General features: G+C 45.6%; 3 protein-coding genes across 4 annotated transcripts; 2 read left to right on the top strand and 1 right to left on the bottom strand.

Moving 5' to 3' along the window:
* Positions 1-5,833: 5,833 nt before the first annotated feature.
* junba (JunB proto-oncogene, AP-1 transcription factor subunit a) lies at positions 5,834-7,503 on the top strand. The gene has a single exon (XM_030094578.1). The coding sequence runs from the start codon at positions 6,164-6,166 to the stop codon at positions 7,154-7,156; it is 993 nt and encodes a 330-aa protein (XP_029950438.1). The 5' UTR covers positions 5,834-6,163; the 3' UTR covers positions 7,157-7,503.
* A 2,022-nt stretch (positions 7,504-9,525) lies between these two features.
* Positions 9,526-12,594, bottom strand: prdx2 (peroxiredoxin 2). Its single transcript, XM_030094407.1, has 6 exons — positions 12,480-12,594; positions 11,564-11,678; positions 11,314-11,467; positions 10,388-10,510; positions 10,167-10,297; positions 9,526-9,722 (listed from the first exon to the last, which is right to left on the bottom strand). The coding sequence occupies exons 2-6, from the start codon at positions 11,664-11,666 to the stop codon at positions 9,640-9,642; spliced, it is 594 nt and encodes a 197-aa protein (XP_029950267.1). The 5' UTR covers positions 11,667-11,678; positions 12,480-12,594; the 3' UTR covers positions 9,526-9,639.
* A 734-nt stretch (positions 12,595-13,328) lies between these two features.
* Positions 13,329-19,661, top strand: LOC115391023 (protein Wiz-like). Of its 2 annotated transcripts, XM_030095112.1 has the most exons (9): positions 13,329-13,420; positions 13,852-13,916; positions 15,437-15,919; positions 16,284-17,090; positions 17,325-17,657; positions 17,756-17,970; positions 18,043-18,262; positions 18,350-18,509; positions 18,950-19,661. In XM_030095112.1, the coding sequence occupies exons 2-9, from the start codon at positions 13,904-13,906 to the stop codon at positions 19,104-19,106; spliced, it is 2,388 nt and encodes a 795-aa protein (XP_029950972.1). In that variant the 5' UTR covers positions 13,329-13,420; positions 13,852-13,903; the 3' UTR covers positions 19,107-19,661. The 2 variants fall into 2 exon arrangements, with proteins under 2 accessions (XP_029950972.1, XP_029950973.1); XM_030095113.1 differs by lacking the exon at positions 15,437-15,919 and having other exon boundaries at positions 13,350-13,420.
* The last annotated feature ends 3,427 nt before the right edge of the window (positions 19,662-23,088 follow it).

The raw sequence follows: 23,088 nt of genomic DNA, 5'->3' as shown, positions 1-23,088 counted from the left end.
GCTGTTGCTGTTGCTGCTTGCTTAACACTAATATGTTCACGTTTCCATCCCCCACTTGTAATTAAAATCCCATTTTCATGTTTTCAGACTGAAAAGCCAACAGTGAGCGAGCTCAATTAATAAACCAAATGGGCATGTAAAATCAGATTAGATCTAATTGCCCCACTTCCTGCCGTTTGCCTTTTTAACAGACTGGCAGAGTGACAGGGAGTTTAAGCATCCGTGTAGATGGAGGGGAAGTGGGAAGGACAGCTCCATATGCGTTACGTCAGCCCGAGGGGACAGCTGGGTCCAACTGTCTTTTCCTGCCACACTCATTTGGCCCCAGCAGTCATCATGTCTTGTGCTAAAGGTCTCTCGTCGCTACAAGGCTCCTTGGCACTATCTGCGAGCTACAGACGGAGAATATGCTGATTAAACACGCCTTCATTAAAACGATTACATGCACAAGGCGGTTCAATTTCCCACGGGCGGCCAAATAACGATGAAGGGGAGAAAGACGAAAGCAGCGGTTCAGAGAGGAGAACAAGGAGCGAAGGAGGAATTGATGGCTGCTTGTTAGCATTAATTTATAGGACCGATAGAGTCCTTAAAGACTGACTAACAGTCTTTTGGCTTAATATGCTGTGTGAGGCAGTGAGCTGTCCTGTCCTCACCTCCGGGGGACAGCACGCTTTTCGCCCCGACCGACACCCCCTACCTGACTCACCACACCTACAGGCCGCTTCCAGGTCAGCGAGCTTCCAGCGCGGAAGACCTTGCCAAAGACACAGGAGAGACGTTACTTCTGGTTCATTTAATAAAGCTGGCAAGTGTTTAGTGCCCGGACGAGCCGCAGAGGTTATGGTGGGAGGCGGAGACGGGGAGGAAGGGGTTAACGTTGTGGGGAAGGCCAAATGAACATCGGCGGCTCTCGGGCATTCTTCAGCTCCGTCCTTTTCTGACAAAAGTTTACTTTTTAAAGTCAAACAGGACAATTAGACAGGATGGTTGAGGAGGCCGGCGTGAAACTGGAGTTTTCTTCTGACTAATGTAAAGTCGAGTTAAATTAAACACACAAAGCTTCAAAAGATAGAGAGATCCACAACAAACAGCCTAAGAAATATAAAACAGAACCTCAATTAGAAGAATAAAGATTCAATTTTATATCTTCCAAACACAACTCCATCACCAACTGCATGACCAAATACGGAAATCCAGGCATCGTCCTGTTGTCAGTGCAATTTGCCACATCATGCCACACACACAAACTGAACGACAAATGAAGCTGAGACTTTGAATAATTAAAAAAACCCAATCCACATTTCTTTTACAAAGCACTTAAATCAATTAGGACACAGAGTGCTGCACACATAAATAGAGAAATTAAAAAAGAGAAATCTAATTTCCAAGCAGAGGTCTATAAAATATATGCTCGGTTCTGAAGGGTTTAACAAACAAATAAGTTCTTATGAAGCCGTCAGAATAAAAAGTAATGCCTGAGCAGCTCCGATTGGGACAAAGGAAGTGATTAAATTGAACAGTCACTTGAAAATATTTTCAATTGACCTCACACTGTGGTCAAATCACAGCTGTTTGTTTCAGTGCAGACTTCTCAATAGGAAGTGTGTTGGAAACATGATTCACCGCTTAAGTAATACAGGTGTGTGGCCGGCGTTACACACTCATTAATGACACGCTGGTGCTGATTATTTCCTCTCGTGTGCCTCGCACAGCTCACTTCACCTGCCTTCAGACTGTCTTGTGGGCTCAGCCAGCAGCAGTCACGTCCCCTTGCAATGTGCAAATGGCTAATGAAGAACAGGAAAAAAAAAAAAGAAAAAGAAGAAGGAGACTTTATTTGGCTTGCCACGGGCGCTGTCGGCACGGCTGTGGCTGATTGCACCTAAGATGCACCTCGTGTTCTCTCCTGTGCTGCTTTTCGTGCCTTTTTCTTCTTTTTACCACAGCGGTTTTTTGTTCTTCGCCGTCCTATCTGTCAACTCGAATCACTGCAGCGTTCAAAGAGAGTGACAGAATTGCGCGTACGAGGAGTCTGCGCCGTGCTCTGTGAATTTGTCTATAGCGGAGCATAATCATGTGCATGTGTGCAAGAAGACGCTTCAGAGCCCCCGCGCCAATTAAGGAACTCAAATAAGAGGCCAAATATAAATAAACCAGAGCACAGATAGACAGTCAAAGCTTCTGCAAAAGCTTCACTTGATATAGATATAGATCTAGAGGATCAGATGCAAGAATGAGGAATTAAAAACGGATCTGCAACGCATTATAAAAAGATATTCACAGTTTGATGCACTTGAAGTGGTGACTCGTCTGACCTTTGACAGGTGGATGAGGTCAGTCTGAAACTGGAACTGACCGCTGACTGATACTTCATCCTGTTTCTCCGAAACTACTTCTGCTTCTCTGTTTCCCCCGGATGTTTGCCCTCGCTACCGGCGGCCGTCAACAGCACGTCGGCCCACCGTTTCCATGGGAGGAACTCGGATTGAACCGATCGCAGTGCGTGACAGTCATCCACGCCGCGATGCCTGACCCCCGCAAGGACACCGTGCAGATTATCAGCACGTGATATTGTTTAGATTTTTTTTCAAAAATCTATGAAAATGCAAGAGAATATTAAAGGCTTAACAGAGTTTTGTTGCTGTAATTGAGAGCTTTCCCCATTAACCTTGATCAGTTTGCTATAAAATGTAAATTAAAGAAACACTTGAGCACTTTTACACAAGCTGGAGATAATGATGTCCTCTTTGCTAAACGCTGACAATGGTTTGGAAAAAACCCAAATGAAATCACAGTGACGTCATCTGGGTTAGCTCACTTTATTCTTCGCACTTTAAACATTTACTGGTAAATTTCCAGTGTTGAGTGTTTGATTAAGAAACAGAGATAACATCAAGCACTAATACGTGACAGATAAAACCTTGGCGAAATGTCCACTGCTGCCGGTTTGACCTTTGATTTTCGAGTCTGCTGCACAAAAAAACAACAGAAACCACAGCACTGTCACTTCTCCATCTTGAATTACTAGAAACCATTAAATATCCAATTGCTTACCACAAAGCTGCAACAAAAGCCCATTATCACGCTCATTACCTGACTGCGTGTGCTCTCTAGTGAAGAGACGCTCATATCAAGAAGCACACCGAAAATAAAAATGACAGTAAAGCTGATGATTTGGAAGTTAATATGGAAAAAAAGAACATTAAGGCACATAACAGTTTCAATTCATTTTACATTTATTTTAGCACAGAGCAGTTTGTGAGGAAAAGCTCGACAATATAATGTTCACAAACAGCTAGATTTGATCTGGTTGTGTCATAATGAAAATGCACGCACAAACACAAATGTGACCCGAGGAAGGGTATAAGCAGAAGATAGGAAAGTTGACGAGAAGATCAGAACGTGCGTGGGTGCACGGCCCTCTGGGAAGTGATTCAGAGGTCATTACCATACAGAAAAGACGAAGACGCATTTCTATCAAACAGGTGTTCGGTTCGGGGGATGTCTTTAGTCTGGAATACCTGAAGGGCTCCGTCATGTGTGGAGATCCCTCAGGAACACATCAACATCACAGCGCTGCGTTCAGAAGCAGAAAGAAACACGAATAATAGCAGGTAACAGGAAAATGCCTCTAACGTTTTTTTTTTTGTGAATTTGGAAGCAATGACTGACGAATACTCAGATTACTGTGATGAATTCAGATTTTAGGTGCCTGTACTTTTGAATTATTGATTACATTCTTGTAAAGCCAATAATACAGTTTTAATTAATATTCATCTGTGTTTTTGCAACCACTATATTTTCTTTAAATCAAAGAAATTTCTCATTTAGACATTCTTTTTTTCAAATGAAGTCTAAAACTTTTTTGAACTCTTTGTCTCAGATGTGCTCGTCCATACACATTTTATGCGGACAAATTTACTCAACACCCTGCGGTGAACAAAACTGAGGAGTGAAAAAGAAACAAATAGTCTGAGTAGTTTGTTTAAAAAGTACTTTGAAGTCGTAATTGAGTTGAACTTGAACCAACAGCAGTAGTTCACATTTCCTGCCGTATCCTTTCCACCTCCGATGAATACCGGCAGCTGGTATTTATGTTGCTGAGAATCCTGTAGATTCATCACTGAGTCATTTCTGATTGCCTTTAACCCTTTATGGGCCACTCACTGAAATACTTGGGAATAAGAAAAATAAACCTTGCTGTTGAAGAAATAGTTTTAAACTTTTTTTTTAACTGTTATACTGTAGTTATATTATAATTATTCTGTTATATAGTATATATTTATGGGGAAAGCTATATGGTATGTGTGGGTATATATTATGTATTTATAGGGATATCTGCACGGTATATGTATACATATATTATATTATGTGATGTCCTATGATGTATGATTTTAAAACTTGTTAATAGTTAAAAAGGGGTAGGAATCTCTAAAAAGTTTTTACTTCTTCCTACTCCTTTTTTCAAACTATGCTGTAATGTTGTTTTTTTTTCTTTTTTCTTTGATTTGCTTTAACTTTCTTTATCTTTTTTTTTCTTTCTTCACTTTATACATGTTAGAAAAATAAATAAATTCATTCATTCATTCAAAAAAATACATGGACAAGAAATCCCTCAAAAGCTTAATAAAGACTTTACATTTCTACTTCCTCATGTGACACTCGGATGCCGCTTTGCCACAAATGTCTTACTTACTGAATAAACACACCAGAAAAGCCTAATTTTGACATTTCGCATGCGTTTGTAAATTAAATTACTGGCACTACATCATGTGCTCTGGCCCTGACAGGCCTTTCTGTGTGGAGTTTGCATGTTCTCCCCATGTGTGCATGGTTTCCTCCAGGTGGTCTGATTTCCTTTCACAGTCTCTAAATGTGAACGTGTGTGTGGTTGTGTGTCGCTGTGTGTTCATCCTGTGGCCTGTCCAGACTGAATCCTGCCCTCATCCACTGTGACCTGGGACTGGCTCCAGTGGCAGGGATGGAGAGATTATGAATAATTTTGTGATGATTGTGTGAAATATTAAAACGGATCATCAGGTGTTTATCTCCTGATATTAAATCATTATATTTAGTTTTGAAGTGACCAAATCTAGATCAAACATTAAATGTTGTGCGTGTGTGTGTGTGTTTTTTTTTTAAATATATATATCAGGAACAGGTCACATAGTGCAGTATGGCATCCTGGACTCCCGCCAGACGCCCGTTAGGCTTCTTGCATATTTGGAGACATCACGCCCAGGAGTTTGAGCCATCCTCTCCCTGCCTGCGGGCTGAAGGAGGCTGCGGCGCGCCCCCGACGCCTCCCACATCCCTGAGCGCTGGAAGCGCGCCAGGCTGGGATCGGCCTCCAGCGCCCGGCAGGGAGGAACCGGTGCGCCGGGATACCCAAATAAGGACCGGCCGATATCAACTCGACTGGCGTGACTCAGCGGCTGACTATATATCCTCTCTGTTGGGAAGAAAAGGAAAGCAGGAGTGTCCAGGTGCCTCGTTACCGCTGGGGCAGAATCACCTTTGACTGTTTCTGAGCTGCTTCTGACCAGACGGGGACTTCTCTCTCTCTCTCTCTCACACACACACACACACACACACACACACACACACTTCTCGGTGAATTAAGAGAAGTGCTGGACTTGTTGGACTCTCTTGATATTTACCTGGCTGAGCTCCCCACGCGCAGAATAGGCCTCGTCTTGTTTACAGTCCGTGTTCCCGGTAACAACGTCATCGGCGTCTGACGTCACGGGGGCGGGCCTGGAGGAGGAAACAGCCAATCAGAGGAGCGCTCGGAGTGCTCCTTCGGAGGCGTTTATAAGAGCGGCTCGCCTCGGCCGGCCGTCAGTAATAAGGAAACAGACGTGGATTTCAAAACTCAGAGAAGAAAAGGAAAGACAGTCCTACTCACGAGTGGAATCAAAACATCTGAATTAGTCACTGGACTCCGCTTTGAATCAGCTAAAGGTACAAAACGACGACTTGGTACAGTACAGTTCCACTATTTTGGAAGTTTTGCTGTTTTTTTTGGGGTAGCTTCTGATCTCCAGTAAATTAATACAGCGGGACTTTGAGCTGGAGACTCGTTCGGGACACTGAAGCCTCGGTGTCCGAGCCACCTCTTTGCTGCGCTGCTCTTGTATTTGACTGTCTGATTTGAAATATGTCCACAATAATGGAACAACCTTTTTATGACGACTCGTTTCTCTCTGCTTATGGCCATCCAGGCGCAGCCCTGCCAGACTACAAGCTGCTAAAGCAGAACATGAACTTGAACTTCTCCGATTCATATCGGAACTCAAACTTCAAGTCACAGCACCTGCGCGCCGAAAGTGATTTCTATTCTGCGGGGACGGCGGACGTGGGCTCCCTAAAACTCGCCTCTCCTGAACTGGAGCGACTGATCATCCAAAACAGCAACGGGGTCATCACTACAACACCCACACCGGCACAGTACCTGTACAACCGCGGCATCACAGAGGAGCAGGAGGGCTTTGCCGAGGGTTTTGTCAAAGCTTTGGACGATCTACACAAGATGAACCAGATGGCGCCTCCAAATGTCTCCATCGGCACCGGCGGGGTTGGCTGCTCGGCCCCGGTGTCTGTGTACGGCCCCTCCATGCAGCCAGAACCGCTGGAGTACACCACCCTGAACAGCTGTACTACAAACCCCAGCCTGAGCTCAGCAGCCAGCTACCCCTCCACAACCATCAGCTACCTGCCGCACCACCAGTACCACCAGCATCCCCAGGCCGTTGCGCACGGGTCGCACCACTTCCAGCACTCCCTGCCGGGGGCTGGGATCCACTCGCAGCGCTTCGTGGGCTTGAAAGAGGAGCCCCAGACTGTCCCCGACATGCAGAGCAGCGACGGCTCCCCGCCGATGTCCCCCATCGACCTGGAGAACCAGGAGCGCATCAAGGCGGAGCGCAAGCGGCTGAGGAACCGGCTCGCAGCCTCCAAGTGTCGCAGGCGCAAGCTGGAGCGCATCGCCCGCCTGGAGGACAAAGTTAAAGTGTTGAAATCGGACAACGCAGGACTGTCGAACACGGCCTCTCTGCTGCGGGAACAGGTGGCCCAGCTCAAACAGAAAGTCATGACGCACGTGAGCAGTGGCTGCCAGCTCATGTTAGCGCCCAAAGTGAAGTCCTATTGAAGAAAACAACGCACTTTTAATTCAACCCGATCAAACAACACTGGACATGAACTGCACTGACAACACAATCATCAGTCTTTATACGTTGTCTGTATAAGAACTGGATCACTGAGGTTTCCTTGGACTGAAAAGAAAAAGAAATCCAGAAAGACTAAAACACTTTGGGCATTTTTGAACACGTTTTTAAAAGTGTCGTCTTGGCTTCGCCTGTTTACATCTTCTTTAAATTGCCATATTTGTGATGCTTCTTGTGTAAGTTATTTGTGTTGGTCAGGTTGAGCCTGGCAACCGTTGTCTTTTTTTTACTTGTGGAGTATATATTTAAGTAAATGAAACTATGAAATGAAGAAAAGTGTTGTTTGTTGTATTCTTCATTAACCGTGTAATTCCCGTAAACACACCGCAGATTCCGATGAGCAGTCACATTTACAGCCGAGCAGGGTTTTTTTTTTTTTTTTTCTGATGCTGGAAACGTAGGATTTTTCTGCCCTTACTGACGTAAGCACGTCGGACCATATATGGTCATCGGTGCTGGTAAACGTCAGAACGCTGAAAGGTTTCCGGGAACTCCCTCCTACATTTTCCCGCCAGGGGAGCTGCGCGCGTCCCCTCACACCGCAATGTGTGAGCGGCTCTCAAAGGTTTGTCAATGAGCGGTTTGATAGAGAGAAGGGAGATTCCCCATCTAGCTTTCAATTTCCCAAAACAAGCCGTGAGAACAATGACTGAGGAAAATATACAGAAAAGTTCCAGTTTACAAGTAGAGTGGGGATAAAAACACGTTTGAAATTACAAGAAATGCCATTCTAAAATGGGTGCAAGAGATCATTTTCTTATATAAAATATCGTGAAATTTGTTTTTATTTTACATTGTTTCAGAAAAAAACTGACTGGTTATTATGAGGCGGTGGTGTAGTGGTTCTTATCACTGTACTCAATACATATATATATATATATATATATACACACATCAGAAAACATGTTAAAATGTTTCCCTGCACAATGGAATTCTTGTTCTGCCGTTCACTGAGAATGCAACATTAAAATATCTCATAGCAAAAGAAACAGACGATTATTTAGTGCTGCATAATAACAAAGACATTTGGGGAATTTGTATATTTTCTCCAGTGTCCTCTCAGTCCAACAACTTGCCCGTTAGGTTAACTGCTGACCGTAAATTAACGCTAGGTGTAGAATGTGAGTGTGTTATCGCCTGTGTTTGCCCTGTGACAGACTGGGCACTCGTCCAGGTGTATCCTGCCCTCACATAAAGCTGGGATTGGCTCCAACGCCCTGCGCAGGATTAAGATGGGCAGAAGGTTGATGTACAACATGGAATCAGAAAGTATAGGTCATAATTATATGAAGTATCAGTAATACGTAAGTTCTGCCTTGTGATGTATGGGTTTTCTCTCCATCACCCTCTCACAGTCTAAAGACATGCACATCAGGCTAATTGGTGACTTTAAATTGCTCAAAGGTGTGTGTGTTTTTACATTGCAATGAAGTGGCAGTTTGTTCAGGGTTTGTCAGGAATTCGCTTCTTGTTTTGCTCCGACAGCGATGTCATTATGGGGCTGACTGTGCAGTGGTTTATGCTTCAGAGAGAGAAAAATCCCATGTATGAGGGTTATTGAAAGAGTATTTCCCCAGGTAATCTGGGTTCCTCCCACACCAAAAAAACAAGTTTGACCTTTCCTGATCACTAATTGTGTTTTCCCTGATTGACTGTAACCTTCGCAGGTGATCACCCCGAGCCAGCTTACATCAGATCAAGTGGATCAAGTAGTGCAGACGATGTTATCTAGTAAAATGTTCTTATATCAGTGGAAAACAAAGTGAAATCTTGTCCCTGAAAGAGATTCGTGATTGGAGTCTTAACAGGTTTGTATTGTCACAGCCAACACTCCACTGTTTCCTAATAAGCTTTAGTGCCATTTGGCAATAACAGGTTGTTGTGCTGAGTCAAACCACCACAATAACTCCGATATTAACCAAGACTTGGCAGCTTTGAGATGTACTCAGATCTTCTGCCAGGGAAACAGGAGCCAAGGCTGATGCACAATCGCCATCCCAAAAAGCGTCTCTTGGAATAACATGAAGTTGTCACAGAGATGCAAGAAGCCAGGAAGAGTTTCAGAGGGTATGTGCTGCCACTCAGAGGCCTGAAATGAAATTACACCCACGACTAAAAGCGTCACTGTACAGAAACACACCACAACGAATGTTTATTTTCCCACCGTTTTAATAAAGATTGTAACAAATCTGTGACAGCAAGGAAAATATGACTTTCTTGGAAAAAAGAGAACTAGTTTCAGTGCGAGAGACTATGAGGTTACCCAACCAATCGTACATTGGACATACAGACATTTCTCTAAACAGACTGCAATTCTTTGTTTTTAACTGATTGGACGTTATGAGATACTTCATGGGGACACCTCTCATCTTGACGGCAAGTGCTGTGGACAGACGATCCAAGGCCTTCACTGCTTGGAGAAGAAGGCTTTGCTCTTCTCCACGTCGGGGACGATCGTGTCACTGCCGGGTTTCCAGCCGGCGGGGCACACTGGAGAGAGACGAGGACAAAGTTCAAGCCGAGTGACATTTGTAGGCACTGAACTTTGAGAACAAAGTACAAGTGGGAATGCCCAGGAGAGTAAACCAACAAGGGACGAGTGAATCCTCCAGGAGAGTTCACAGCTCCAGAATACGTTTCTGAATTGGTTATGTCACAAATTACACATAAAAAAATGAAATATAATGAAATTTGGGTGTTTTCAATCAACAACATCAAGTATATAAAAGCACACTAAAGCATATCTTTTTAATTCTACTGTTAAACTGAATTTAAACTGACAAATTTTGATAAGACTCCTTGTGTGGCTTGGAAACCACAAATTTATAGTCAACCCAAGACAACTGAGCTTTCAGAGAATGACACAAGGCCAAACATTAAGAACCCGTCAATGTGTCCGAACAGGATAAAGTGATATTAAGACACTTTACTCACCCTCTCCGTATTTGTCAGTGTGCTGGAAAGCCTGAACCAGACGCAGAGTCTCGTCCACGGAGCGACCAACAGGCAGGTCGTTGATGGTGATCTGCCTCAAGATGCCTTTGCCGTCGATGACAAACAGACCCCTGAGAGGCACAGAATCAGGGTTCAGAGTCAAACTGTTGTTTCGGGCACCCTCAGCATTTCAGCGGGGTTTTAACAAAAAAGAGTCTGACCTGTAAGAGATGCCCTCGTCCTCCTTCAGCACTCCGTAATCCTTAGAGATGGTCTTGTTGAGGTCGGCAACCAGGGGGATTTTCATGCTACCCAGACCTCCCTGCTTCCTTGGTGTGTTGACCCTACGAGATCGAAATGTCAACATTACTAAAAACACATTCAGACCTTTAAGTACAGTGACATTTGGAATGAAACAATATTACACAGTAAAAAGTTACTGTGGGAGGTGCTGTGACTGAAAGTCGAAGCCATAGAGCAACAAAATTCAAGTTTAAGTAAAGAAAATAGTAGGTTTATTTAATACTCCTCTGACACTGAGGTAAAGCCAGTCTATCAACACCACAGACGCAAATCAACGCATTAAAAAAAGCAATTTTCCTAAAAAAAGATCCGGCTTGTATAAATGTGAGTTAATACTGTCAAGGCAACATTCAAGGTCTGTTAAACCAAATATTTTGAATTCAAGGATCGCTGCACGTTTTTTGGTTTCTTCCCTCCCTTAGTATCACTTCTAGAAAGTTCTGCTTGACCCAGAGACCGTTACCTTGACTTTTATCTCCACGGCGCAGAGAAGGAGATAAGAAAAGGGCTGGGTGCCACTTCAGAGAAGCCGAGGGTTAATAAAATTATAGTGCGCACGGAAGCAAGTCGTTGCACTTACAGATTATTCAGAGAACTCACTTTCCTACAATATAGATCACACTTGAGGACAGCACCGTTATAGGGCTGCTTCAAACTATGGATTAAAAAATGCAAAATTTAAACACATTTGCTTTAAAATCTGCAAAGATTTTCATTAGAAATTATTCACACACATAAACAATGTAACAAAGCTGTATTTGACCCGTTTGCTTCAGTTTTATAGAAGCCTACACACTACAAGACTCAAAAGAACAAATCCCCCCTTTTCATTCTTCATTCTCACCATGCCAAGTGACTGAAGTGGGAGTCTACCGAGCAGCCGATCACCTCGCAGCCAATGCTGCGGAACTCTTCAGACCTGTCGCTGAACGCAATGATCTCGGTGGGGCACACGAACGTGAAGTCCAGGGGGTAGAAGAAGAAAACCACATACTTTCCTGAGAGAAAGAAGGAGATTATTATGGCTCCATAAACATCAGGTATGCCACTCAGGAGAAAAGCAACACGGATAACTTGAGTAGATAAAGAATTACCTTTATAGTCTGACAGCTGGATGTCCTTGAACTGCCCGTCAACCACCGCTGTGGCTTTGAAGTTTGGGGCAGGCTTGCCAATCACTGCATTTCCAGCTGACATGGTGGCAAATAACTGGGGAAGGACAGAGCAGCCAAAGTTAACAGAAAGCCGCTGATGCTCGTGTGCAAGTCCAGCAGGGAGGAGCCACAGCAGATTATCTTCAAGCAGTTTAAAAGAGTAAAGTTTGGTATTCAGTGGGGAGCCCGAAGGCTGACCTGATAGCCAGGTTTGGCATGCGGTTCAAAGGCGGATTCAGTTGAAGAAACCCAGATAAGTCACATGCAAGTCATGTTCACGGAGCAGAGAACAATAGCCCATTAAGAAGCTTATGCAACCATGATGAAGCACATAAACAGTGATGCATGAGCGTTTTTAGAGTTACAAATATGTGAATAGGTGCTGCAAACACAACTTCCAAATGCATGCATTAAATATTAAACATGTTTATACAGATAATCCTGATTTTCATTGTTTTGTACAATAGCTATCTTTCAGTTTACAACCCCTTTGTTGCCTGGAGAAGGTCAAAGTTCATCATTGCAGCTAAAGACTGGTTCGCCATGTGACTCAGAAATAGCTCAAGTGTGAGGAGAAAGCAGGAGAAAGTGTCGAGCAGCAGCTCGGGGACAAAGAAAGGGCCACAGACAGTGAAGGAGGAGGAGGAGGAGAAAGAACAGAAACCCGGGGAGGAAGAGGAGGAGGGATAGAGGGGAGCCGCTCCGTTAGCCGCAAGTTAGCTTAGTCTGCTAACCTGCTTTCCTCCACCTCTCCGTCCCCGGAGAAAAAAACGAAAAGTCCCGCAGTGAAGCCGTGCAGAAGAAGCGCGGACTGATGTTAGTAAGACGCCGCTCAGAGTCGTAGTTTTCTGCTCACCTGTCTTTACGTAAGGCCGTGGAGAGGTTGCGTGCAGCAGTCTGAAGAAGAGAGGAGGCGGGGGATGGGGAAGGGGCGGAGTCGGAAGTTACAACTCTCGCCTTCAGAATAAAAGCACGAGCTACAGCATGTCCGCATTTCACACAGCTGTGGTAGAAAAAGAGATCAATCAATGAATCTGGGTGACCGCCTCAGAGGGATCTCACCACAAAGTGGTACCTTAGGGTGGAATACTACTCAAATAAATCATTTTACTCGTATCTGATTTCTATGGAGCCCCAGACATGACATCTATTTGGAATTGTGGCCACGAGTTACCATTTTATGGCCCCAAATGAGTAATTTTCTTGTCTAAAAGTAGTATTTGGTGGCCTTGAATTAGTATTTTGCCTCGAAGAATGGAATAGAAAAAAAGGAAAAGGAACGGAAGGAGACAGAGAGCAACAAGCAAACACAAGTGTCGCCTCAATTTACTGTTTGCTCCTCAAATATTTGAATCCATAAAATCGTTGTGCTGGCGGCGCTGGAATTTATGAACTGCCAAGTACAGAGCCTTGGGGAATCCCAAGAGGGATTTATGAAAAGTGGAGCTGCATGCAAAACAACAAGAACACAGTTCAGTTCTGCAGAGTGACAAAGAAAGGGAGAGAATGAGTGACTGAGAGAGGAAGAGAGAGACACACAGAGAGAAGGGGGAGAGAGACTTATTATCAAGTGAGGATTCATCCATTTATTTTGTCCATATTAATCTGTAGTACAGCATTACCCTCCTCTGAGTGTCAGTATTGCTCCTCCGTGTGGCTTTTGTGAAATCAAACAAGAAAAAACAAAAAGAGAAGAATATGAAATCTTTTAGTTTGAAAAAATAATGTGCTGCTTTACTTCCGGTGAGCATGTGCGGGTCAAATTGATGTTCACAGACAGATCCTTTATCCTTTCAGGTAAGTTTAACTTCACCTTCAGTATCTATTTATATTTTTATTTTATTTTATTTTATTTTATTTACTTAAGCTGTCTTTCGACCCGGTTAGGCTTTTTAATCTATCTTCGTTTCTCTGAAAGAAGAGAGCGCTCCGGTTAGCATGCGGCTAACGTTAACATCCAAAACAAAAGATGCTAGCAGAGTTAGCCTGAACTAATGAGCCGTGTGAATCACTTCTGCTTCACGGAAACACACGTCGCTTCATTTTTAAACTTATAAAATCATGAAGCTGATGCTTTTAGACAAGCATTTCAGAGTGTTACTTGCATGTGAACCGTGGTCGTGTCACCGAAAGGCGACTGCACCATTCATGTTCAAAAGAATTAAACTATTCGAACTGATGTTGCCTGATATCAGTTTCATGGTGTTTGCATTGATTCTCATTACCAGGTGCACAGGATCTGTGTGAAGATATTTTAAAAAGAAGCTTTCAGTGTCGATCATGGATTCACCAGGTAAGAGAGAAACTTCAGTGTTTTGTCCATCCATAGATCCATTCATTCATTCATTCATTCATTCATTCATCCGTCCATCTTTTCCTGTGCAGAGTGCTGGAGCCAAATCCTAGTTACTATGGGTGAGGGCAGGATAGGCCGGTCCATCACAGGACAGACTATCACAGTCACATTCACACAGAGGGACAATTTTGGGCCACTATAGTTGTCCTCGTATACAAACTCGGCTGGGATTTGAACCCAGATCATCCCACTGTGGGGAAAGAGGGCTAACCACTACAGTGTTCATCATATCTTATAATTCATTAGCTACTAAATTCCACTGATCCCAATGTTTTCATTCATTTGATGATCAATCATGCACCATCTCCCCAGATTATACTTGGAGTAGATTAGACACTGATCTATAATCATGTGATCTGATTTCCATTTGATAACCCTTCATTTTCGCCCAGTGCATCATTACTCTCCCAGCTCAATGCTTCATCTTCTCCAACGAAGCTGATTTTGGTCTGCATGTAATGTTTTTGATCTGTCTTGTCTGTCCGGTGCACATTACTCCTCAGGCTTTGCTCTTTTGCCTGTTTGTTAACTGGCAAACCGCACTGCTGCCCTAATGTTCCTTTTGGACGAGCAAAAGCTGTTTCCTGGCACTCTTGCCTGTGCGTGTCGAATCTGCACAAACTGGTGCTGATTGAGCTTGAATGCACTTTGACACTAACAGGCTGCAGAGTCACCTGCTGATGCTGTGATGCAATTTTTTTGGCTTCCTGGAGATTTCTTTTTGCAACAAACACTCATCTTTTCTGCCAAAGTTACTTGACTTGAAAGCTGCACCGCTTGTCGGGGATTCATTTATTCTGAATGAGTCAAATATCTTTTGACATCGCTTTCTTAGCTTCTAAGTATTCACAGCTTCTCCTCTGAATGCCTTAGGAGTTTTGGGCATTAAGGTACCAAATTTTTTCCCCGTAAAACAACATATTTAAAGAAAACCAGCTCCACCAGTAATTTTCTCGCTACATAATTTGGAAACTCTTCTTTCGAATGTGAGAGTGCATCGGTTTGATGTTTTGTGCTTGAATGTGCTGTGGTTTTACAATTTAGAATAAAAAGAGATTTGCTACTTGATTGCTAGCTTGTTTCGGCAGACAGACTTAAGTTAAGGTGCAGAAATTTGTTTATGAAGAAGAAAAAGTCACTGATGGTTCAAGCCGTGGTTGTTCATTTTCCTATTTCAGACTTGCTATAAGCAGAATTTTTTTAAGTTTGAAAGTTAATTTGGGACCATTCAAAATGCTGGATTCATAGTGTTCTTGTAAGGAGGCATGATAACTCTGTCAGTCTGATTGAGGGATCGCATTGTCTTGTTTACATGAACACTGATTTTATTTTTTATTTTTTTTTTTTTAGTGAAGTTGTAATTTTATTCTGATCGGCATTTGATGAGATGAATTGTGTTCCACGTATCTGCAAGTTTGAGCTAAAGTCTTCAGTTTCTGATCTCAATGTTCCAACAGCAACCTCACAGCCGGTCATATGTGAAGTCTGTGGGACATACTTTGAGACACGACGGGGCCTCTCCAGCCACGCTCGCCTCCATCTCCGCCAGCTCGGTGTGACGCTGTCGGAAAACAGCGGCGCTCCGATCGAGCTCCTCTACCAGCTCGTCCGAGAGAGAGACGGATGTCTTCCGTACGTCCAGCCCGAGTCGCCTAAGTCCGGGCCGACTGTGTCCAAAAGGACATCTCAGCCGATCACCAAGACGCCTTCGCTACAAGACAGGACAGACGCCTCCTACAAGTCAGGCGTTCGAGTCGTGACGACCCTGCCCCAGACGGAGAGTCAGGGGTCTCCAGTCAGACTGAAAGAGTCACCCCTGCTCCCGTCGTCTCATTCTGCTCTGCACGCCGCTGAAGGCAGCAGCTCTTCTTTTTCGCAACAGAAGTCCTCAGGCAAGCCCCTCTGGGCGCCGCTGGAGACTGATGCCCCCATCACTCTAGGTGTGGCTGAATTTTGACCTGATTTCCTAAATAGTGGCTTGTGCATACAGATTCTCTGTAGGAATTGTTTAGTTTACACAGAAGTAAGCAAAAAAAAACAAAGCAGCTTGGTGTTTGAAATCACACAGCAAGCTGCTCTTCTGGAAATGAGATTTGATAGAGGCGTGATTCTTAGTGGTGAATTCATCACAGCAGCCCGACAGCGAGCCGACAGTGTGAAGGGACTGACAAAAATGTTGAACTGTGTGCGACGTCATGTCTAACTTTAAGACAGAGTGCTTAATTTCATGGCAGTTGATGTATGCTTTAGCCGTTTAAACATGGCCTCCTTCTGACTCTGCGTCCTCCTTCCATCTGTTTCCAGACACCACTGATGAGGTGCATGTCTGCCAGCTCTGTGGCTGCTGGTTCGAGACCCGCACGGGCCTGTCCAGCCATGCCCGCGCCCATCTGCGGCAGATGGGAATCCCCGACAGTGAAGGCAAAGGCAGCCCGATCGACCTCCTTTACCAGCTGATGGAGGGCGAGGACCTGAAGGACGCCGGCGCCGAGCAGCCGGAGAACCTCACGTCGGACGGCCCCGCCAGATCGTCTGCCAAGCGTGCCTCCGAGCAGTCCCTCTCAACCGCGTCGTCCATCAAGCGGCCCAAGGCGTCGGACGACTGCACCTGCGTCCTGTGCGGGGAGGTGTTCGAGAACCGGAAGGGCCTGGGCAGCCACGCTCGCTCCCACCTGCGCCACATCGGGGTGAGCGACCTGGTGGGGAAGAGCTCCGCCATCGAAGCCGTCCAGGAGCTGGTCAGAAGCGGCATGCTGCAGCCGGTACACCCCAGCAAGTCAAAAGGTGCGGTCAGCTCGTCGGCGGCGTCGTCTCCTGCGCCGGCGTCTCCCGCCACCCCCGCTCGCTCTCCGGCTCCCAGCCAGTCCTGGACCCCGCATTCCCCGGCTTCCCTCAAGACGACGCCCGTGAAGAGCCCCCAGCTTCCCGTCAGCAAAGCGCCCAAGGCGAAGAAAGGCTTCCGGCTCGCCGTGGACCCTCTGTATCGGAAACCCAAGCCGGAGCCCGTGGAGATGGAGGTGACGGCCCAGCCGAGCACCTCCGTCACGAACAACTCCTCGGCGCTGCAGAAGTCGCCCGTTACCGCTCCGTCCTCAAAGCCTCCCGAGCCAGGTGAAGCAGAGACCCAGGAACACATGAAAATGTTTTCGGTTTTTGTTTTTGTACATGGCTTTCTGAACGTAGCCGTGTAAACACAAAACTTTTCTGAAACAAAAATGATACTTCTTCATTTGAAAAGTTATCATTAAAATGAGGTCTAAATCATTATATCACTGAGACTTTTAGTTGGTTCTTCAGTCAAAGCATATTCACTGAAGTCTGTGTTCATGTCTCTGACTCTGGCAGGAATCCAGTCCCCCCCCACAGTCCTGTGCGACTACTGCGGCCAGCTCTTTGACACCCGCAAAGCCTTATCGTGCCACGCCCGCGCCCACCTGCGGCAGCTCGGACTCACGTGGTCGATCAAATCCTCGCCCATCGAGCTCCTCAAAGAGGTCATGATGCACAACGAGGAAACCAAGAAAGAGCTCCTGCACGGCGGCTCTGCCGCTGACAGGAAGTCGACTCCTCACGCCTCCAAACCGCCGCCGGACGGCCTCTCGCCGGGCATGGCGGCCTCCAGCTCCTGCGCCGTGCCTCTAGACTTCTCAATGAAAGAGAAAGCTCCGCCAATCAAAGGTAAGGACTTCCTTGAGTTTGGCAAATGTGTGCCAGTGTTTTGGAGTCTTAGTCTAAAAGCCAAACGTATCGTTTTCCTTCTGTTTTCCCGGTTCCAGACTCCTCCTGTGAGGTTTGTGGATTCTACTTTGAGAACCGGAAAGCCCTGGCCAGTCACGCGCGGGCTCACCTCCGCCAGCTGGGCATCGTGGAGTGGAGGACCGACGGAGTGACTTCGCCCATCGAGCTCCTCAGTGAGCTGATCCGGAAAGACCCGGCCAAGGTGGCCCAGATCACCCGGCGCTACCGGACGGGAGACCTCTACATCAAGAAGGTGGGCTTTCGCTCCTTTTCAGCTCCGTGAGCGTTCTTGAGCGGAGCATGATGGGAGTCGATGTCCTCTCAGTCCCACAGGCGCTCCGGCTCGCCCTCGCTGTCCGTGGACTCTGACTCGGTGCCCGGCGGCGGTCTGAAGCCTCACATGCAGCAGCAGCAGCACGAGCAACAGCACGAGCACAGAGCAAGCAGGGAGGACTCGGGAGCTGCTGCCGGCTCGTCCAGACAGTCGCAGGGCCACACCAGGGCCATGGCGGCACACGGCCTCGCCAGCGTGCGATCCCCGAGGGGTGAGGGTCACTGGACGAATGTTTATAAGCATGAAAAAAGAAATCCTCATCCCGTTTATATTAAAAAAACCTACTTCGTCCCATCAGGGGTTCATCCACCGAAGCATGGAGGAGCTGCAAGGAAGGAAAACGGGGATTCGAACTCCCAGCAGGCGCCTCGCTCAGGCAGCATCCCCGCACTGCTGCCAAAGCCTCCGCTGACTCCACTGGTCAAACTGGTGGGGAAGATCTACTCCCTGAAGTGCAGGTGAGTCAGCGAGCGGCGTCTGTCACAAACCGAGCAGAACCTGTTCCAGAGTAAACATGAATGTCTTCAGAAACTTCAGTGCAGTGGAACAAACTCTATCTGCATGGCACGTCCAATGCTGCCGGAAATGCAAAACTTCTGAAACGAAAAATGCAGAAACGGTTTGTTTTCATTTGAAACGTCATGAAAACAGGATCTAAGAATAAAATAAAGCACCCAGGGATCATCAGCACATGCTCTCTCAGTTTGTAGTTTTTTCTGGTTGAATCTTGACTTCTAATGAATATGTTTATACTGAAATGAAGTGAAGCTTTGGTAAATTTGCATTCCCTTGAAGTTGAATATGCATCAAGTTTTATTCTTTTTATTATGATTTCTTCTGAAATGTTGAACAAAGAAGGGGGTTGGTGTTAAAAGCTGACCGTCGTCCTGCTCTCCAGGTTCTGTGAGGAGGTTTTCAGCGGGCCGCTGTCGGTTCAGGAGAAGTGGATCACACACCTGCAGAAGCACATCCTGTCTCTGGGCTACAAAGGCAACGCGTCGCCGCCGGCTACGCCCGTGACCACCGCAGCGCTCGTGGATCCCGTGGCCGTCTGACCGGATCGCTCTCCAGAGACAGAAACGTCTCAGTGAAACAAGACTTGAATGCTTTATTCCTTTTTGAAATTATCTGCTTGTGAGAGTGTGGGGTGTTTCTGATCTGTCCTGCAGAGGGCAGCCATGAGCCATACCAGACTAAATGAACTCAGGTAAAAATCCACTGGATGCTGAAGGCTGGAAGATTTAATAAAAACACTTCTTATTAACAACTTTCCCTCCTGCTTCTCCCACATTTCTTCCATTCGATCGGATCTTAAATGTATTTCAATGTCATGAAACGTGTTTTGATTTCAGCCTGTCAGGCTGGACTGGTGTGGTTGTCTGTTTAACTTGAGCCTTGTTCTTCAGAGTGTGTGTAATTTACTTTGAATGTTTCTTATGACACAGAGACCAAAAACTGAGCTGCGGTTTGGAATCAGGAAAACAGCGTCACAACGTTACGTCCATCATTTTCTTCTACAAAACAAGCTGATGAGCTTCATGTGCTGGATTTTCTAGAGTCTTTTACATTTTGTTTTTTAACACTTCTGTAAAAATAAATTATACAGACTGTATAAACGTTGTCCTGATTGCTTTATTTCATGGGTTTGAACTGATTCCAGCTAACAAAGGATGAACACCTGCTGGCCTCCCATACGTTGCTACTCATTATTCAGCTGATCTCACACCTTCTCCAGACTTCCTGTAATCATTCCACATTTCCTTTTTGGGAAAGTAAAAAACACCATGTTTGAGGCCTTGCGTGCCATCTGCCAGCACCAACAGAGCAACAGATTAGTCGCTGTCATGTTTTATTTTAGTTTTTTGCTCCGAGGTTCGGACATGCCTTCGCAGTCGTGTCATTCTGCTCCATGGTTCTAATCCAGATTTACACCTCTGCATGCGTTCACCCGCCCAACAGACCGAAGGCTCACAGTTTACCTTGACTCCTGAAGCGGAAGTAATTGTCAATCTTTTGTTGACTTTAACGGTTTTTCTCCGTGCTGCTCTGAGCTGAATCCTTGGAGTTTCTAAGGTTTTTAGTGGCGTCTTATCTCATTTCCCTTCACTTTCCAGGGAAGTGATCATTTCTGCTGACAGGGCGGCCGTTCCTCTCGCTGCCTCAGTCCGACCTCTGCTGCAAGTCGTTCGTCTTGTGTTGATCGACTGAAATGCTCCGTGAGCAAAACGCACTCAGCTGTGAAGAGGTTTGTCTTCTGTGTGTCCAGAGTTCTTGAACCACATCAGGCTGTGTGTGTCTGAATGCGTGTGATCTGACAGGAATCAAACCGTCTTCCTACACAGGCGCTGCAGGGTTTATGAGGAAACCAAAGAAGTGACACACTGACAAAGATGGATCATGCAAACTCCACTCAGTGCTGACATCCATCCGTCTGTCTTATCAGGTTGTGTGAGGAAGCAGGAACGGCCGTCTCACACACACACACACACACACACACAAGAGAACGATGTGTTTGAAGGTTTTGGAAACTGAGGTCAGGTCAGAGACCGACAGTCCCTCAGACTTTCTCACTTGTGTGATCTGAAACCGGTGGTTGACCAGCGGCAGTGAAACCGACCTGCTGCTGCTGGAGCTGGAAGCAGAGTCCTGACTGGACTCCACTTCTGTTTTGTCCCCGGTCTCCATGATAGACTGTAAATGTCCTGAGCTCTCCCCGGCAGATTCTTCCTTCGCGGCGACGTTCCCTGGAGTGCCGCTCTGTGAGATTTACGACCACAGGGAGTCTGCCTGCAGCTCCTGATGGATAAATCCGATGTGTGCGCTCCAACCTTCAGACGTTTGGACTGAGCGAGTTCCACCTGACAGGAAGTGATCAGGCTGCTGCTCGCAGCCTCCGTCACCCGGCAGTTCAAAGAAAGGCCCAAAGCAGCCATTTCAAAGCACTTACTGAAGCGACAGCCTGAATTAGCGGTCCATCTGTCTTCCAGGACTGTGGGACTCTGCAGGGTCTGCCATAACCATTTCTGACTTCAGCTCTTTGGTTTCAAAATGGTTCTGTTTCTTTTTTTTTTACAAGGAAGCCTGGCTACTGCAAACATTCAATTGTCAAGTATGAACCTTATCAGGTCACCAATAAACTGAATACCTCGATTTTATGACTTTAAATCCAGAACTTCAAAGCATTTATTCACTTGGGTTTATACCCACAAGCTTTCAAACTGGAATTCAACAAAATAGCGAACCTGCTGTTTAATTCTCAGTCATAAAACCATTTATTTTTATTGGCTGTCTGAACTGAGTGTGACTTCTTGAAAGAAAAAAACATAACAATTTGAATGATAAAGAGAACATTTTCAGGAATGACCCAAAATCATGATGCATTCCTAATTTTAAGAGTTCCCCCTGAGATTAAAAATCTATTCTGTTCTATTCTTTTCAGCTAATCGAGCACATTTTCATTGTATTGCAAGTCCCTTTCCTCAATATCCACACTGTGAAGGTTTGTTTTCAGTATTTAATACAAACAGAGCTTTTGGGAAATGTTGACGCTCAGACCAACAGACAGACACAGCAGCTCTGCTGTCATGCATAACAGAGCTGCTCAGAAGGGATTGCGTTGGACATCAGAAAGTGTTTCTTCCTTCAGTATTTGGGCTGCATGATCGCAGCTCGCTGACTCTGGATCCAGACCGTTAATCTGCAGACCTGCGGTTGCTGGGCTTGCTGCTGGAGATCGTGCAGACTCTTCACACTTCAGTGAGTCCGGATATGAGCACTGACAGCGCCGCACGGCTCCAGCGTGTGCCACCGACTTCCTTTCTTTCAGTCATAACCACCGATCCAGCATGCAGAACAGATGCGGCTCATTCACACATTGGTTAAAGTCAGGCTCAGTTATTTTACTCAGTTTTAGTTCTTCCCTTTTCCAGAGAGATAAAATGAAGGAAACAAGTGAGCAGATCACCAGGGAACAAAACTTTCACCAGTTTGTTCATGACTCATGTCTGGAACTAAATCCTTTCAGCATCACTTGTTTGATTTACAGGATTTTTTTGTAAAGTTTGTCGAAAGATGGAATTTTGTGACTACTTGTGGTTTTGCGTTCTCCCCCCCAGAAGGACAAATCCCGTAAAACTGTGTCACTCTGAAGGTTTTTCCTGCTCTTCAGGCCTTTTAATTTCTTCTGCTGATCCTGCAGGCAGATGCAGACCGGCTGCACGGATAAAGGAGCACCTTTGACCTCAGCTGCAAGTTCTCACTTTTCTGCACTGTTACGATTCGGTATCAGTGTTTCGCTGCTCGGATCACGAGATCTGACTCCGCCGACACTGGAAACCAGCTCAGAGTCCCTCTCTCAGGGGGGGGGGCCGAGCCCCGAGCGGCTGCCGGTGTCATCATAGCAGCGTTCCTGGATCTGGCTGGATGACCTGAAATAACTCCAGCGTTGGAGGTCGATGCAGCTCGCGGAGCATCGGAGGGAACATGGAACCCGATCAGGATGCTTTTAATAAATCCAGCACAGACTCGTGTGTCCAGTTTCACAAGCCGAGAACAATCTGTGAAGGATGAAAAAAGACAGTGGGTCGTCATCTGTGAGCGAACAGGTGAAACTATTTTAGGTGTGTGGAGAGCAGGATGCATCTGGACCTCTGGGAAATAAACGCTTATCTCAACCTCTGTCGTGAGGGAACGTTTTACCTGCAAGCTCCATTTTATATGAGTTTTCATTTAAAATTCCATATGTGAGATAACGATGGTTTCAGCATTTCGGATCGTTTTTCCAACCCCACATCTGTGATCACTGCTGGTTTATAACCATGCTCTGTGTTTTCTGTATTTTTCTGAGCTTATCTTAACACACTTTGTTAAACAAAGGGAGTTTCATTCAAATTCATCATAGCTGCCTGCTACTATCTTTAGAACCTTTTTTTTTTTTTTTTTTTTTTTTACTGAGTGAGTTGTTTTATGGAATATTATCCAGATAAGTGGTTCCAAACATCTTGAAAAACTTAAATTAAAAGAGGATTTTACAAATTG

This window comes from Salarias fasciatus, chromosome 6 (assembly GCF_902148845.1).
Source record: "Salarias fasciatus chromosome 6, fSalaFa1.1, whole genome shotgun sequence".
Classification (NCBI taxonomy): Eukaryota; Metazoa; Chordata; class Actinopteri; order Blenniiformes; family Blenniidae; genus Salarias; species Salarias fasciatus.
Note: the sequence above shows the minus strand (reverse complement) of the source record. Positions and strands in the feature narration are given on the sequence as shown.